The sequence below is a fragment of the Mus caroli genome, unplaced genomic scaffold (genome assembly GCF_978045245.1).
Source record: "Mus caroli unplaced genomic scaffold, Mus_caroli_1 scaffold_14, whole genome shotgun sequence".
NCBI lineage: Eukaryota > Metazoa > Chordata > Mammalia > Rodentia > Muridae > Mus > Mus caroli.
Window position 1 is genome coordinate 82,309,445 of NW_028227269.1, and position 17,749 is coordinate 82,327,193.

Genomic DNA, 17,749 nt, shown 5'->3' on the forward strand with positions numbered 1-17,749 from the left:
TTAGAAATGAGTGGTAAAAAGAGAGTTAGATTAAAAACAGAACTATAAACTCATTTGCAAATAAGAACAGCCCTTCATGGGCAAAAACTCTACCACGAACATTTATTTTTGTTAAAGCAGATTATAAATTCTCATCAGTACAAATATATATATATATATATATGTATATATAACTTACATTTGATTGTAAGGCCAACGTTCAAAGTAAAAATGAGATGGGGTCTCATGTTGTTACCCATGGTCAAGTAGCTGCAACTGGCATGGGATGTTCTGTTCATGGTTGGGGCAGAAGGGGACACAGACACACACAGCACATAAACCAGAATCTCATCCCTGTAAAACTTATGGGAACAAAACTTCAAGGACAGAACCCATTAAGACCCACATTACAAACCGACACAATAGCCTGCGTTCCCTTTTCTGGATATGATTATGTCATTGTCACCGTAATGCTAAAGGATTAACATAAGGAAATTGCAATGATATGTAAAGGATTCAACATACATTCTCTAGAGCATAGATTTGATTCCATTCAAATGATGACATTAGAATTTCACCATAGGTTTAAAACCAGGACAACACTGCTTGCTCATCTTATTAAAACTACTATCTAGTGACTGCACGGGTCATCAGTATGACCATTTTGCAGTGTGCTAGTTAACATGAATGGTCACAAACAAGCCAGGGCTCCTGCCTACAACTTCCAACCCTTCCTCTTTTTTACTTCAATAGGCATCAATGATAAATCAATCTTATGTACAATTTCTTACATCTAACCCGCTCACTTTTGGCAAGATTACTTACAACTCATACTTTTTAATATTGAGAACTATTTAAAATATTCTAGGTGCATAAAAATAAAGATTTTGGCTTTTTGATATATATATATATATTTATAATATTTATTCTGTAACTCAAAATGGAAGCTCAGCTTTATCCCCAGACTACAGCTCTACTGGGCAGCTGCTGCTGTGCCCTCCCGTGAACCCAGCAGCACAGCCTGCCTGGCTTCACCCAGCCACACTGTCCCCATCGAGCGATCGCTGAGACAGCCCAGGACTGGGAGGAACGGGTGGCTGGCCTGAAAATAAAGGGAGATTGTTTTGCTTCTGTTATGTTTCATATTCCAGTAAATGTGCTTTCAATACAGATTCCTCTTCAGATCTTCTGCCTCTCTGTTGCCAGAGATTTGTTAGGGTCAGAGGGGCCAGAAGGCCAGGTTTCCTTGACTTCTCTAGCCTAGCTGCAGGGCAGTCCTCTCCAGGGAGGCTTGCCTCACTTCTGTGGACGTCACCCCTTGCTGGACTGTGCTTGGACTTGCTCTTTGGGACCTCTGGGATTAGTGAAAAGTGTGCTGATCTGGAAAGCAAAGTCCCCTTTGCTCCTTTGCCCTCCACCCCCTGCTCTTGCCTAAGTACAGAAAACACCTGTCACAGAGACTGCCTAAAGTTCTATTTCAAACGTTTTCTGTAAGTCACTGGAGAAAGGGTTTGTAGGAGAAGGATTTGTACGCTGCTTGGACTTGCTTTCTAGTGCGGCCCACTGAGCTTCAAAAGGATCCACTGGGCAGGTGCCTGGAGGGACTTCTGCATGCCTGTTTCCTGAGGCTAGCCCGCCATTGTCTACACCATTGAAAGCTGCAGAACCATTGAGGTGCTGAGCAGGAGGCTTAAAGAAGGGACTGGTGGTAGCACTACTTGTCTCATATTGAGGGAATGTCTGCTGCTTGGCCAGACTTGGCGAATGATGTGGATGAGTGGTCTGAGGGTGGCTCGCAGTGCCAAACACATTGGCTACCATCTGGGATGGGGTGATGCCCACTACAGGCACATTAGAGGCTGGGTAGGGCATCCCGTTGGCCACAGGGTAGGACTGGGTAGGGACAAAGGCTGGTTGTAGGGGTGGGACCACACCCACGGGCACAGGCTGGGACGTGAGGAAGGCATGTCCTTGGAAAGGAGGTGCTGGAGGGGCAATGGCGGCGGGTGGAGGCGGCTGGAGAACTGGCTGCAGAGGGGCAGTTGAGACCTGCGGCTGCTGGGCCCGCACACTCTTTGACACTTCTTCTAACCAGCGGTCAGCTTCAGAGGGAGTGCGTCTGTGACCAGCCTGGAAGAGACCTGGAGAGGCAGCACCAGAAGACTGACCCCACTCAGTCCCTAGAACCAGAGAGAGAGAGGGAGTGGGGAAGAGTTAGAAGTCTTTCTTACTTGGTAACCTTGGTTATGTGAATGATCCAAAATGTCCCATGATGGAGGGACTGAAGTGTTACCAGCCTAGGACTCTGCTTTAGTGGGATGGTATCCTGTTAGAGCACCATGTCATCTGAAGGCATGTGGAGGCTCAGATGCCCTAAAGCAAGGCAGCTGGCTGGTGTCAGAACCCTTTCATGCTGCCATGGCACATCCCTAGCAGAGAACTGGCTATAATACTCCATGGCTCACAGAGCTGGGCCCAAGGGGCATGCCTGTGTTCACAAACAAGGAGTTTGAGGCAGATGGACTGAGTTACAGGCTACAGAACAAGGCTCTGTCTTAAAAACCCAAATCCTACTGGGCAGTGGTGGCACATGCCTTTAATCCCAGCACTCGGGAGGCAGGTGGATTTCTGAGTTCAAGGCCAGCCTGGTCTACAGAGTGAGTTCCAGGACAGCCAGGGCTACACAGAGAAACCCTGTCTCGAAAAACCAAACCAAACCAACCAACCAACCAACCAACAAACCCCAAACCAAAAACCTCAAAACCAAAACCATGAATAATTAAAAAACTATCTATCCCCTTTCCCCTACTCCAGACGTCAGCAGTAGTGGAGTAAACCTCTAATCCCAGCACTCAGAGGCACAGGCAGGCAGGTCTCTAGCTCCAAACCATCCCAGAAAAGCTAGTAAAGATACAAAAAAGTCTGTCTGTGGCACTTTAGATGAGCCTGCAGTGCATGGTACCTTTACCCATAGGCAGCTGTGTGCTACTAAAATCCAGTGGCTTATTAGAATTCTATGGCAGCCAAGTCCCACAGTCCTGAGAACAGTCCATCTAATCCTTTTATTCCCAGTTATTTCTCACAGCCACTTCTGTCTAGGAAAGAATATAGTTTTCATAGTAGTCCTCATTCAGGTAGCTGGCCATTTTTTAGAACTTGCTCCCAAAATCTATTTCAACATCTCTGGCCACCTTACCCGGATGTATGGCTGCAATTTCCTTGTTAGCAGCATCAGGGACATGGGCCCAAGGGTTGGTTTCACGGACAGGCATTGCTACGGGTGCTAGAGCAGTATTGGCTGGCTTAGCAGTAAGCACATGGGAGGCTGAGTCAGTGCCATTAGCTACAATGGAGCAGACAACATGGATGGAGTTAATTCATGCAGGGTGTCCAAGCTACACGAGATGGGTCAGTCAGGCCAACGTACAACATTGGAACAGACAAGACAGAGCAGTTGGTGCGGGGATGATCATGCAGTCCTGCAGTGGATATACATACCTTTTCACAGAAACAGAGATCATATCAAATAATTGTACTGATAAATGACTGTTCTTTGAAAATATGTATATGAGAGACAAAAATGAAGCCTAATAAATACAATTTCAAATTAAATTGATTGTTTAGCAACTAGGCTTTGGCTTAAAATTAAGTAGATAAAGCATTTTGTTCTACACTTTTCTAAAAGATCAAATCAGGCCAACAATAATAATGGGTTAAGTATAATAATTTCTTAGTATGTTCTCAGCATCAAGATAACAATATTTTATATACACCAAATTTAATTCTTTCAAAAGTCTCATAAATCTGGGATTAGGGAATGAGTTCCAATGTGTTCTACAGATGCCTAAAGCCAGATAGCCCCTGGTATAATACTATGTTTTTACCTCTGCATTAAAACCTAGGATAAAGTTTAATTTATAAGCTTGGTACACCAAGAGGCTAATAATTACTGTAAGAACATATTATAATAAACATATTTAAAACATGAATGTTTTGTTTCTGGAATTTTCTATTTAATGTTTTGAGATAGTAGTTAACCATAGGCAACTGAAACTTCAGAAACGGAGGCCATGAATGAGGGGTCTACAGTTTGCCTATACAACTGGTAAAAACAATCACATGGTATGTGTTTCCATTTACTTTAATACATTTGTCATTTGCTGCTATCTCTGTCTTTTCCCCATGTAATAGTCATAATATCCAGAGAGCTGGGCTTCCTCTCCTCATCTCCTAAGGCCTGTTCCTTTATCAGTCTCTAGTCTGTATTCCAGCTTTCCATCATGTTTTAGCATGGATGATGTCCCTTTAGGACTGGACAACCACACTGGGTCAGGGTATTGGTATTGTTTACCTGGGGCTATGAAACAACAAAACTACATCAGCTAAAGACTGGAAGCCCTCTAAAGACAAAGGACATTGCTCCGTTCAGGTTCTATACCCAGTGCCCTACAAGCAGACGGCAGTGGGATGTAAGTGGGGCAGGAAGATCTGAATTTAAATCCCAGCTGCACAGCTTGCACAATTCACTCAGCCTATCCGAGCCTCAGTCTTCTTCTTTGTAATGGTTACCTTAAAGAACTATTTGAAGATTAAATAAGACAACATGTGAGCATTTCCCAGTGTGTCAGGCACTGTTAAGTGCTTGATATATCAAGTTTACTTTTTCTAGTACTATAAATGCCTGTTAGATGAGAAGAAAAGCTATGGACAAATGATTATGTCAAAAGATTGAGACCCAGAAGCAAAATAAAGAGTTATGGCAGCTTCTTCCAGGGGTAACAGCACTGTCCTGTAGTGCAGCCCTTTCTACTTAAAAAGTTCTCAAAAGACATGGGAACGGGCAATTGTCAGAGCCACTGATTCACTGACCTGTGAGCTGGGAATTTAATTTCGCATAACTGGGGGTTGGGGGGAATGGCACCAACTCCAACCCTGAAGTAACTCTATTGTCACAAAAGCCAATCTAGAGATCACAGAATGAACCAGTGAGCCAGAAGAGAGGCTTCTACTTTATGGATCTTTCAGTATAGAGAAGGCAGGTCTAGGTCTCAATGTTAACGCCGCTGGCATTTTGGGAGGGATGGTAATTTGTTGTAGGTGCTGTCTTGCAATGTTGAAGGATGTTTGGCAGTACTTCGAATGCTGTAATAATCCCAAAATGTCTCCATACAATGAATACCAAATCTTCCCTGAGGTGGACAAATTGTCCTTGATGGAGAATCACAGCTGTTCTGTTCCGTAGGTCAAGAGGCAAATAAAGCAGTGAGTGGAGGCTACAGAGACTTTCTCGGATGCGTAGACAGATGAATTCATGCCAAATGATGAAAAACGGACAGCTTAGACAAGAGAACAAAAGCCCAAAGATGTGACTGACAGGGAAACGAGGGATGCTGGCAAGCTCAGGATGCCAACTTCAGTTCAGGAGAAGCATGCTCACAGGATTAGTTTTAAAGAGAAAAACTGAGGTCAGAGGTCACCCACCTTGTAACACAGGAGACTGTGGTGCCACCAATGTCACTGGTTTGGTCATTGGGGCGGAGGAGAAGGGGTCCTCAGAGGGCGTGCTGAAGGCACTGGTGATCTGGGAACACAAGGAGCTGATGCTCTCGACCTCTCCTTCCACCTCGGGCACTGCAAGGCAAAAAGGAAATGGTTCCAGACAGGAAAGAGAGGAGTCCTGAAATATGACGGTACAGTGTGGGCTGCCAGTTACTCACTTTAGCTCTTTCCCTTGCAGAAGGACAAGTCTCAACTGTCAGGCTACACAATCAGCTTCAGGAAATTAACACCTCAACTTTCAGACAGGAAAGTAGAAAACATCAGTAACGCAGGCACTAAGATCATCTTTCTCTGCAAATCCCTAATTTATCTCTCTTTGAGACATTGTTGGGAATTTGGTGTTTTTTTTTTTTTTAATGTGAGGCTTTTTTGTATAGCTGGGTCTTTCTGGAAGATCTCTGCAACCTATTTTAACTTTCAACCAGTTCCCAGAACCCAATCAATTCTAGAGCTGAAATGTAGGGTGCTAAAGACTCTCTTTAATACTAATTCTGAAAAGCCAAGCAGAAAGATTGCTTTGGCCTAGTGTGGGGGTTCAAGTCATTTGAGATTCTGGGGGAAGAGGGAGGGAGGAGGAGGACGGGGCCCCTCATTTCTGAGCAAACAGTTTATGTGTACTGAGCCTTTGCGCATCTGTGAAGAGAGAGAGAGATTCTGTGCCGCATCTGCCCCAGAGGGAGACTGCAACGAGGTACCTGAAGCACCTACAGTTATTTTGAGGGTGCTGAGAGCTGAAAAGCCTTGCCATCATCACCTAACTCCAAGTGTTCTCTAAGCCTAGATCTACTGCGCACAGGTCTATCTTCTCTGTGCTTGTACAGTGTTGTCAGGAGGAGTGTCTACTGAGCCAGAGCTTCCTCCTGGTCAGTTATGGAGATAGCACGACTCGACTCAGAGGGAAGGGTAATAGATAGGGCCAGTAAAAGCACCAACCAGATCTACCATTTTAGCTGTAGCTCATATGATAAGGACAGAGCTTACAGACAGGCTCAGCTGAACTGAGGATACACAGCGGCCATGAATAAATGAGCGGCCACCTGCTCCTGATGAGCATTAGACCTTAGATTTGGATAAGAGAGCCATTTAGAGTTTCTTCCCCAGGAAGCCAACCTCCCACATATACAAGGGACACTTACCCATTTCTTCTGTTCCTTTGACAGTGCTGCTATTAACCTGTAAATGTTTCTAAAGCCTATTTAATTCTCTGGGGTCCTATGAGCACAGAAAGAATGGAAATTTGGAACTTTTTATGTACAGAAATAGGCTAGCTGAGAGAGAGCACACCCATATCAGGATAAACCATGGACCTTGTGGTTCAGGCTAGAAATTCCACTGTGGCTCTGTCACTACTGATGGAAGAGAAAATAATTATTCATGACCCTAGTTTGCTCTGATATGAAATGACATGCCCTGTAATAGTTTCAGAGAGACAGGCATGACTAACTTAAAGGAATCGGTGTTGTTTCTGACGGAGCTAGAACACAGTACCTGTGTTTTTTATTGGGAAATCAGTCTTCCTCTGCATAGTGGAAGGCAGCTCATTGATGCGTAGGGACAGCTGGCGTTTAAAGGGTGACATCTTCTGGCTAAGAGCAGGAAATCCCCGGAAAGAGCCTTGACGAGCAAGCTGTTCAATTGGTGCATGCCGGCGTGGGATAGCATGGGGATTGTTCATTTCTGAAGATGCAGTGCCATCCGGAGTGGGAGAGGTGGGAGAGGATGGGGATGGAGCAGTGTTGCCAGGAGCCACTGATGGAGCAACTGTCTTGTCTGTCTCAGCTCAAGAAAACCAAAGCAAAAGACCTTAGACCTCAGCAGTGACCTTCAAATATCCTGAGTTCACAGAGCCGAGAGCTCAGAAGCCTTCTCATTCTTTAACTCATTCACTTTCCCATATTCAAATCTAATATATTCTGACAGATGACGGTTTAACAATACCCTGGTTGTTTTATACTCTTTAAGACAGACTTCCAAGCACCTACATAAATGCTCACAGCAAACAGTAATTACTGCCATGGGATCCCAATTCTCTCTTCTGGTATGCAGACATACAAACAGACAAAATACCCATAAAACAAATAAATACATTATGTTGAGGGGTGGGGGGATTCAAGACACAGTTCTTCTGTTTAGTCCTGGCTGTCCTAGAACTTACTCTATAGACCAGGCTGGCCTTGAACTTATAAAGATCTGCCCGCCTCTGCCTTCCAAGTGATCCACCACTGTCCAGTGTAAATAATCTTAAGACACAAATAACCCAGCTCCAATGGAGTCCTTGTGCAAAGTCCATAGGCACCTACACTTACATATCACATACCTCCCCTAACGTATACAAATTTAAAATGAAAATTAATCTAAAAAAAGAATGATGAGTCATCTGGATGGCAAAACCCTATTGCCAAACACACATGATCTGGCATAGGTCACAGAGATCAAGTTAGAATTATGCTGGAGGCTTTCTTCCTACTGTCTAGACTTTAAAGCACAAGATGCTATGCAGGCTTCTGGGGGAAACTGTCATACAGTGCTACCCAGGTGTGGACCCTACAAGCAGAAATAGTGGCTGGCTAGGCAAGATGTGCCCACTGGTTAAACAATGCAAAGTCTATTGTGAGGGTAACCAACTACTTTCTAATTGGATTTGGGCCCCTTTCCAAAGGAGGAGGGTCATATCTGGTACTATAAATCTAGTAAAAAAACCTGTGGTTCACAGGCTGAGGAGATAGCTAAGCAAGTGAAGTGCTTTCTCTGCCAAGTCTGAGGCCTGGAGCTTGGATCCTCAGGACCCAAGAGAATGCCTCCTGGGCATGGTAGTTCACTTGGGATCCAACACTTAAGAAGGGACAAGGGGGATCCTTAAAGCACGCTAGCCAGGTTAGACTATCCAAATCAGTGAGCTCTGGGTTGAACTGAGAGACTCTGTCTTATGAATAAGGTGGAGGAGCTGGAGAGATGGCTCAGTGATTAAGTACACTGGCTGTTCTTCCAGAGGACCTGGGTTCAATTCTAAGCACCCACACAGTGGAGTACAACCACCTGTACCTCCAGTTCCAGAGTCTACCACTTTTTTCTGGCCTCTAAAGGTACGAGGTACACATGTGGCACACACATACACACACGTAGACAAAACTCCCATAACACAAAAATTAAAATTTAAAAAGTTGTTGGGCAGTGGTGGCGCACGCCTTTGATCTCAGCACTTAGGAGGCAGAGGCAGGCGGATTTCTGAGTTTGAGGGCAGCCTGGTCTACAGAGTGAGTTCCAGGACAGCCAGGGCTACATAGAGAAACCCTGTCTCGAAAAACAAAAACAAACAAAATTTATGAAGTTATATAAAAAAAGAATAGAGGGCTAGTGAAGATGACTTGTGGCTTTGGCTTCCGCACACTCTCACACACATATGAGCCTTCATACAAATGTAAAAACACCAACACTCATATCACACACACAAAGACACATGCAAAAACCCCAAAGCCACTTTTGTGACTAAAGCACTCAGGATTATACCAGTCCTGTAACAGGCACAGTAACATCATTAACTCTCGACCACATCATAACTAGTGTGCCGTTGCTATCCCTAAACCCCAGGGCGACCACATCATAACTAGTGTGCCCTTGGTATCCCTAAACCCCAGGGCTGTGCTTTCTCCCCAGGTCTTAAGTCTTTGATGGTATTTATGTCTCACAGAGAGAGAGTGCATCAGAATTAAATCTGTTCCAGGGACAGGAATGGGCAGGGAACAAGGGATGTTTCTCTGCACTTCTTCAACTTCTCTCTCACCTTCCCTAGAACTTACTATAATGGACAGCATAAACGGTTTTTAAGCCAGTCTAAAGAAGGCACTTTTGTAAGATTTTTAGTTTTGTCCTTAAGGTCTTCATGTATTGCTAAGGAATCTGTCTTTGAGTGCATGGTGTGGGCAGGGATTGGGAATGCTAAAAATAGAAGCCAGGACCTTGAACATGTGGGAATGCTCTGTCACTGAGCTTCACCTGCAATCCAAGGGTTCCTTCAGTCTGTAAGACACGTGTCTATAAACCTGTTGAGAAAACCTGAATTAAATAAATACATTACAGTAGAACACACTGTACCTTTCTTGGCATCTTGCAACTGTTTCATGATCTCCTCTCTTTCGGCTTGCTCAGTGGCAGTTGTGACACGGAATGATCCTTCTCTTGTAAAAGTGGTTCTACTGGCATCAAAAGTAGCAGTGACGCCACACTCCTTCTCCCGCTTCTGTTTACGCTCTAAACAGGCTGCAAAAGCACAGCCCACGGCATGGCTCAGTCTTTCCCCCTGTAGAGAGCAGGTTTTGAAAGCTCTATGAGAGAGAGTTACAGCACAAATAACTACATAAAAACACAGCTGCTGTAAATTACAGTTTAAAGTTAACATGCCAGACAAACTGTCTTTATATCTAAGCCTCCAATTTCCCTTTAATTTTTAATTCTGTGTGTGTGTACACGCACGCGTGCATGCACGCGATTGTTTTCTTGTGCACGTGAATACAGATATCCTCAAAGGCCAGAGGCGCTGGATCAGCCTGGAGCTGACGCTTCAGGAGGTTGTGAGATGCTTGACTGAAGTGAGAATATTGTTTTCTTTTTTAAAAACACAAGAAACAGGAATGTGCTTTTCTTTTAATCCCAGGTGTGGGATCTGGGCCTGCCTCAAATTGTCCACAGCGGACGACTATGATTTGTCTCATGCTCTAGCAGGAGGGTGATTTTGCCAGCTGCAGACAGTTTCTGTAATTTTGTGACACTTGGAATTCTGGGAAGTTTTCAGAGGGTACGTAATTGCCAGAACCCTGAGAGGTGGACTGTTGGTTGGTTGCTGTTGCCTGTGGTTTGTGAAGTAGCTGTGTGCAAAGAAGAAAGAATAAATTAGGTATTATGATGGCAGAGATCAAACTTACCCCAAGGAACATGACACCCCTAATCAGCAGGAAGTAGTCTATGGATAACATTGCCCCCTTCCCCCTCTATCCTTTTCTCTCTCTCCTATCTACTGTTAGGGGACTGAAAGGGTAGAAAAAGTGTAGAGAAGGGTGGAAGAAGAAAGAATCCACAAACTAGTAAATGACTGGCTACATTTGACTTGGGTGCTGGGGACAGAACTCAGGGTCAGGGCCAGGGTCAGGGTTAGGAGGGGGTTCTCTGTAAAAGCAATATGTGCTTTTCATTACTGAGCCATTTTTTCCAGCCCTCCAGTTGCATTTTAAAGGGGGAATAGCAGGAATATTTGCCAGACCATTCTAAGAAACCACTGGAGAGGAAGGAATTTCAGGAGCTTGACTACATTGCTAACAAGTCAGGGATTGTCAACAAGAGGTTTACAAACTTTAAAACTCCAGATTATATGGGACTCTGGGCACGCCTTTAATCCCAGCACTCAGGAGGCAGAGGCAGGCAGATCTCTGAGTTAGAGGCCAGCCTGGTATTGAGTTCAGGACAGCCCGTTCTACTCACTCAGAAACCCTGTCTTGAAAACAAATAAATAAACAAAGGGACTAGGAAAGCCTTGCTTTCCCCTTTTTCCAATGTTGGCAGGAGCAGCCTTCCCCTCACGCCTTCTGTGGTGGTTTGAATATGCTTGGTCCATGGGAAGTGACACTGTTGGAGGTGTGATCTTACTAGAGGAGGTGGAGCTTTTTCAGAGGAAGTGTGTCACTGTAGAGGTGGGGCTTGGAGGTCTCCTATACACATACATACATACAAGTCTGGCCAGAGTGATAGTGTGATTCAGACCCTCCTCCTCCTGGCTGCCTTTGGGTCTGAAAGAAGAAAAGCTGAACTCTCCATGAACTCTTCAGCTCAGGGTCCTCTTACCCCTCCCATCTGGAGATTGTTCCCGGAACACACCTGAACTTTTTACCCCAAGGTACCCCCTCCCAATTGGAAACTGCTCCGGGAACATTTTTTAGATAAGGGGTCTCCTGGAACAAACCTAGTCCTACCCCTCCTAAATGAAGACTGTTCCAAGAACATTTTTGAGATAGGGGCCTCCTGGTACTACCCCAGAATGTTCCAATAGATCGAGTACATTGCCAAAATATAGGACACGACCCCTTGGTTATGTAAAGCCCCTTGGCAAAGCCCCTTGGTGACGTAAAACTTGTACTTTTCCCCTTACCCTTCTCCTATAAAAGCCTGTGACAAGTCTGGGCCAATTGCCGAATCTCCTCTGCACCTTGCTGGCTGCATGAGTTTCGACCCCAGATATCTGGTATATGTGCTTTTTATGTGCTTTCTTGTCGTTGCTGTATTAAATCTTACTCTCTATACATCTTAAGTTCGGTCTCAGTGTCTTCTTGGGTGCGCGGCTGTCCCGAGGCTTGAGTAAGTGCCTCCCTTTGGGAGTTTTGGAGTCTTTCAGGTCAACATGTAGAACTCTCAGCACCTCCTTCAGCACCATGACTGCCTGCCTGCTGTGATGCCTCCTGTCATGATGATAATGGACTGAACTGATAAGCCAGCCCCAATTAAATGTTGTCCTTTATTAAAGAGTTGCTCAATTAAAGAGTGAGAGTTGTCTTGGTCATGGTGTCTCTAAGATCCCAGCAATAAACCCTATGAGAGAAGTTGGTACCAGGGACTAGAATATTGCTGTGACAGGCCTGAAAGTGCTTTTGTTTGGAGGAATGTGGATTTTAGAACTTTGGATTAGGAAACCAATGGGATGCTTTAAGTGGGGCTTGATGGGCCATACAAGTAGGAGCATGGCAGACAGTGGAACTGAAGGTGATTTGAACTGTGGGGGCCTGGCTCAGGAAGTTTCAGAGGAGAAGAATTTTAATATGTTGTCTAGAGAATGTTCTTGAGATATTTTGGTGAAGAATATGGCTGCTTTTGCTCTTGTCTGAAGAGTCTGCCTGAAGCTAAGGTGAAGAAATTCAGGTTAATTGCTTTGACAAAGAAGTCTCCAAAAAGCCTAGCATAGACTCTGTCCTGTGGTTCACTCCTATGAAAATGTAGAACATTTTGAAAATAAAAAATGTATGGTTCAAAGACTAAAGGGGCAGCAGAAGTGGAATGGAGCCAAATCCTGTGTTCAAGGATATTAAATGAAATTAAGGGAGTGGTGACCTTGGGGCAAAATCCCACCCATATAAACTTATTGTTTATGTGTTTGCAAATGAACAAGAGGGCCATGTTCTAGTCCTAGCAAGTTGCAGAATTTGGCAGCTTTGGCCACATGGTTCTGGCTTTAGAGTCAAGAATAGAAGGAGTTACTGGGACAAATGATGCTGGTTAGGTGGTGCTAAGAAATTAGCAGTGATTAAGAAGAGACCAGCATCACTGGGATGAAATTTTCTGGGAAATATTTTCCAAGAGCACAATGGAGTTGTGTGTTAGAGATAGACCTTGTGCTGCAGCTGGACTTGGTAATGTGTAAGAATCATTCAAATGGTACTGGTTTTGAAGGCATGAGGGGATCATGGAGAGCAGCTGAGGCTTGGCACTGTGAGAGGCCAGGAAAGGCCATTGGTGAAGGTATAAGGCCTGGGGTTTCATCTCCAGCACCACAAAGAAGAAAAATAAATATAAATAAATCTTCATTCAGGTATAAGGCCTATAATTTCAGCATTTAGTGGGGCTGAGGTAGAAAAACAAGATTGAAGTCAGTTTGGGCTATAGAGCAAGGAGGCTTTGTCTCAAAATAAAAATCTATTTCTATGCATTAATTTCTATCACAGTCCAACCCTTCCTTTCTGTTCTGTGCTATGTGCATGTGAGTGTAGTTGGTGTTGAAATAGGCCAGAGACACTGAATCTCCTGGAGCTGATGTTGTGGGGATCTTAAGACTTTCTATAGGTACTGGAAATCAAACTTGGCTAATCAAGAGAACACAAAATCTATTAGATTTTGTTTGCTTGCTTTTTGCTTTGCAAGACAGGGTTTCTCTTGTGTAGTCCTGGTGTCCTGAAACTGTAGAATAGGCACAGGCTGCCCTTGAACTCACAGAGATCTACCTGCCTCTGCCTCTCAAGTGCTGGTATCAAAGGTATGCACTCCCACTGCCTGGCTATAAACTCTAGTCTTATAAAATAAAACAAAAATGGGGCAGGAGAGATGGTTCAGCAGTTAAGAGCACTGACTGCTCTTCCAAAGGTCCTGAGTTCAAATCCCAGCAACCACATGGTGGCTCAAAACCATTCGTAAAGAGATCCGGCACCCTCTTCTGGAGTGTCTGAGGAGAGCTAAAGTGTACTTACATATAATAAATAAATAAATCTTTAAAAAAACAAAAACAAAAACAAAACAAAAACAAACCAACAACAAACTCTGCAAACACTTTACAGATGAAGAGCTTCAACTCAAAAAGCTCAGTAATATGGTGACATGTTGTATCTGTGCCATCTCGTGTCCCCCACTTCCAGTGCCCAATCTCTTTGCTTTCTGCTTTCTTTCTTTCTTTGTGGTGCTGGGGAATGAACCAAGGTATCAGCCAATGAGCTCACCAGGGCACCTCTGCTTCACTTTAATAACTCTATATCTTGGGCAATGGCTTTGCGTTCTGATTTCCAGCTCATGGGCTCAAAGCAAGCTTGAGAATTACTTGAATAGAATCTTATTAGCGTAAGCAGCCTTAGCATCATGTTCTTATTAAAAAAGTGTAGTGGAAACTGCTTTGCCAACACTAGCTGAAAGCAGCTCAGCTAGAATCCTCATGACAGCATATGCCATGCTGGACTTACCGTGTCTTTGACAGCCATGAAACAATGACAGATCCATCGCCGAGTGGTGCCATCACGACATATGTAAGAAAAGGCTCTGTCAAAGTTCCTATCTGGGGCACAGAATGAAACTTTTTCTATTGTCTGGTCAACTATGAGGTCCTAGAAAATGGAAACCGAAAGCAAGAGAAGGCTTATGAGGAATCTGGTCTTCTCAGAAGCAGCACAGGATGTTCATTTTGCAATGCAGAATCCCTACATAGGTTGCAACTTGATTAGGAGGCATCACTTGGCTCAAACAGTTCTCTAACTTATCTCCATATGCTGAAGTGTGTATGTGTCAGTTGGTTCTAGTTCAGAGCTCTTCCACAGTAGTTGCCACGTTCAATTTGACAGTATGCATACATAAACAAATGGTTAAATCCTCTTGGTTTATTTGCAAATACAGCAAAAACATATAATACTGAGTTCTCACTATATATCATACAAATCAGAATGATAATATGTATTATTCTATACTTCCCCCTTTCAAATAACTGTATCTCAGCTGGAAGTGGTGGCGCACACCTTTGATCCCAGCACTGGGGGGTGGGGGGTGGGGCAGAGGCAGGTGGATTTCTGAGTTCAAGGCCAGCTTGGTCTACAGAGTGAGTTCCAGGACAGCCAGGGATACACAGAGAAACCCTGTCTGGAAAACAAAAGCAAAAACAAAAACAAAAAAACTGTATCTCCATCCAGTATAAAGTTTTTAGTTCAAGTATTCTATTTTTAAGATGTAGAGTTTTCTTTTTTCTGATTCCTTCCTTCCTTTCTTTTTTTTTTTTGAGACAGAGTCTCACCACGTAGCTATAGCTGTCCTGGAACTCAGAGATCCTTCTGGCTCTGCCTCCTGAATTGGGATTAATGGCATGTGCCACCATGCCCAACCCTTACATTTTTCTTTTTTTCCCCAGAACTTCTGAGATTATCTAGCTGTTTATTCAATAGTAGCATTTTTTTTTCATATCCCTCAGTGCAATTTTAATGCCCGCTTTACAAGTTCTATCTGCTTCTGTTAGATTATTTTAGGGTTGCATTTCAGTTTTCTCTGTGAGAATGAATCACAGTTTCTATCTCTTTGTATGCTAGAGATTGGTGCATCACCACAACATAGTTTCTTGCTCAAAGAAAGGTTAGGGACCTTAAGTTCAGACTTCTATGTCTATACTAATTTGTGCAGATCATAGCATGATCTTGTCACAAGCACTAATTCCAACATTGTATTAATCCTTGATAATAGGTAAAATATAAAGGTGGGAAAATGGATCCAATACCGATATACTGCCAATTACAAGCACATGGTGGCTCACGCCTGCAATCCCAGAACCTGGGAGGCTAGGTCAAGAGAACTGATGCACATTCAAGGCCAAACTGGATTGCTGCATACTGAACTCAAGACAAGAGACTGGGCTACACAGAGAGACTGTTCCCCTCCACTCCCCAACTCAACTAACCATCTACCAGTAACTTATCAGTCAACATGGAAAGAATGAAATTCATAAATGTAGGTTCTAAAAAAGCAGCCATCAGAGGGCAAATCAGTTTCCAAATACAGTAAAAAACAAATGCATAGCCATGAGAGTGACAAATTTGCTTGGTATGGTGGCACATGCCTGTTGTTATTCCAGCACTTGGGAGGCTGACGCAGGGGAATTGTTAGATCAAACTCAGCAAGACCGCAAAATCTCTCTCTTTCTGTCTCTCTCTCTGTCTCTCATTCTCTCTCTCAGATTTTCTTATTTACTTTATTCATGAGTACACTGTAGCTGTCTTCAGACACATCAGAAGAGGACACCAGATCCCATTACAGATGGCTGTGAGCCACCACGGGGTTGCTGGGAATTGAACTCAGGACCTCTGGAAGAGCAGTCAGTGCTCTTAACCACTGAAAGCACTGTCTCAGCAAGACCTTTTTTCAAAAATAAATTTCATCCAAAAAATGTATTAAAAGGGTACACGTTTAAAAATATACTTAAAATCTCTTCTGCTGAAAAATGTGTTAAATTTAAGCCTATAAATATTTTTAGCATTTCAAAGGTCTGAAATATTGCTATATTAAGCCATTTAAGAATCATTAAACTGAGCCGGGCGTGGTGGCACACACCTTTAAATCCCAGGGCTCGGGAGGCAGAGGCAGGCGGATTTCTGAGTTCGAGGCCAGCCTGGTCTACAGAGTGAGTTCCAGGACAGCCAGGGCTATACAGAGAAACCCTGTCTCGAAAAACCAGAAAAAACAAACAAACAAACAAACAAAAACCAAACAAGAATCATTAAACTGCTCGTCACACCGGTTTTTGATTCGCATAACTTTATCCAAATTAACTTCTGGTTAAAAAGCATTTCCTGACTTTAGGTCTTAAGAAAATTTATTACTGATTAATTGACCATGCATATCTTGGGCGTTTAGGGTCCCTTTCTCTGAAATGAGTGCTACCTAGAATACCGTGTGAACCTACAGTGGACCTCGCCTCTCAGGGCTCTCAGCAGCCGATTCATTCAGCCCTAAGACATTTCCTTAAGGAACAAGGGCACATTTAACATGTGGCTTGTCATCTAAAAAATTACAGTAAAAGATACATCACCTCTTATATTCAAGAATCTGAAAAAAGTAAATATAGAATAAAAACAGAACTCATCTTAGCATTAACTACTAATGCTTGGTACATAAAATGTGCTACGTTATGTAGAACAAAATGCTGAGAGATGAAGTTCATAAAGGAAATGAGTTCCTGGACACTAAAACAGTCTCTCAAAGGCTGTACTTTGGACACAGTGGCAGGATGTTATAGAGCTACTACAACACTTAATGGCATTTTATCACTAGAGATAAATCACATGAGAAGTAGCATTTAAACTCACAAAACTCTTACCTTAGTTTTCTCATCCACAACTCTGAGCCCATCCGCTGACACCCACAGAACGGCCTTCACTGCTTTCTTTCCCGTCTTTTAAAAGAGAAGGGGGAGGGAGGAGACACATCCATACATAATATTAAAAAGAAAACGAAACTCAGAAAATACAGATTTCCATCTTCCAACAAGTCACAAGGAGAGAGGAAGCGCAGCTTCAGGATAGATAGATGCCCAAAGCCAGGTACTCAAACCAAACTGCAGAGACATTCAGGAAGAAACAAGGCAGAGCTAGGACTTCAGAAACACAACACAAATCCTAAGATAAACTAAATAAAGGAGAAGAGACAAATAAAAGTAGAACCAAGGTAACACATTCCAGAAAAGGCAAAGAAGTCACAACAAGAGTCTTCACCCATTTAAAACTCAGTGGAGAAACCTAAGAGTCTGAGAATAATGAGTACATAAGGAGTTACACCACAAGGAGACCTGCAGGTACAGAGAGGGACAGATAAACCTCAATCAGCTCTGAACCATTCTGCTATCCTCTGAAAACTAGTGTGACCCTTTGTCACCTGAAATTTTCAGTTAAAAATGGCAAGAAACCATAATTAGTCTATGAACAATCTTTTAAAAAGTAAT

At 43.4% G+C, this 17,749-nt stretch overlaps 1 protein-coding gene across 7 annotated transcripts in view; it reads right to left on the reverse strand.

Moving 5' to 3' along the window:
- Positions 1 to 6: 6 nt before the first annotated feature.
- Positions 7 to 17,749, reverse strand: part of Numb (NUMB endocytic adaptor protein) — a 138,232-nt gene continuing 120,489 nt past the window's right edge. For 5 of the 7 annotated variants that reach the window (XM_021178572.3, XM_029484586.2, XM_029484593.2 and 2 more), the window contains 7 exons: positions 17,129 to 17,203; positions 14,241 to 14,381; positions 9,631 to 9,835; positions 7,027 to 7,317; positions 5,461 to 5,610; positions 3,176 to 3,322; positions 7 to 2,159 (listed from right to left, as the gene is read on the reverse strand). In XM_021178572.3, coding sequence (XP_021034231.3) covers positions 1,444 to 2,159; positions 3,176 to 3,322; positions 5,461 to 5,610; positions 7,027 to 7,317; positions 9,631 to 9,835; positions 14,241 to 14,381; positions 17,129 to 17,203 — 1,725 coding nt within the window. In that variant the 3' untranslated portion in view covers positions 7 to 1,443. The remainder of the gene's footprint in view (positions 2,160 to 3,175; positions 3,323 to 5,460; positions 5,611 to 7,026; positions 7,318 to 9,630; positions 9,836 to 14,240; positions 14,382 to 17,128; positions 17,204 to 17,749) is intronic. The other 2 variants (XM_021178573.3, XM_029484588.2) reach the window with 1 other exon arrangement.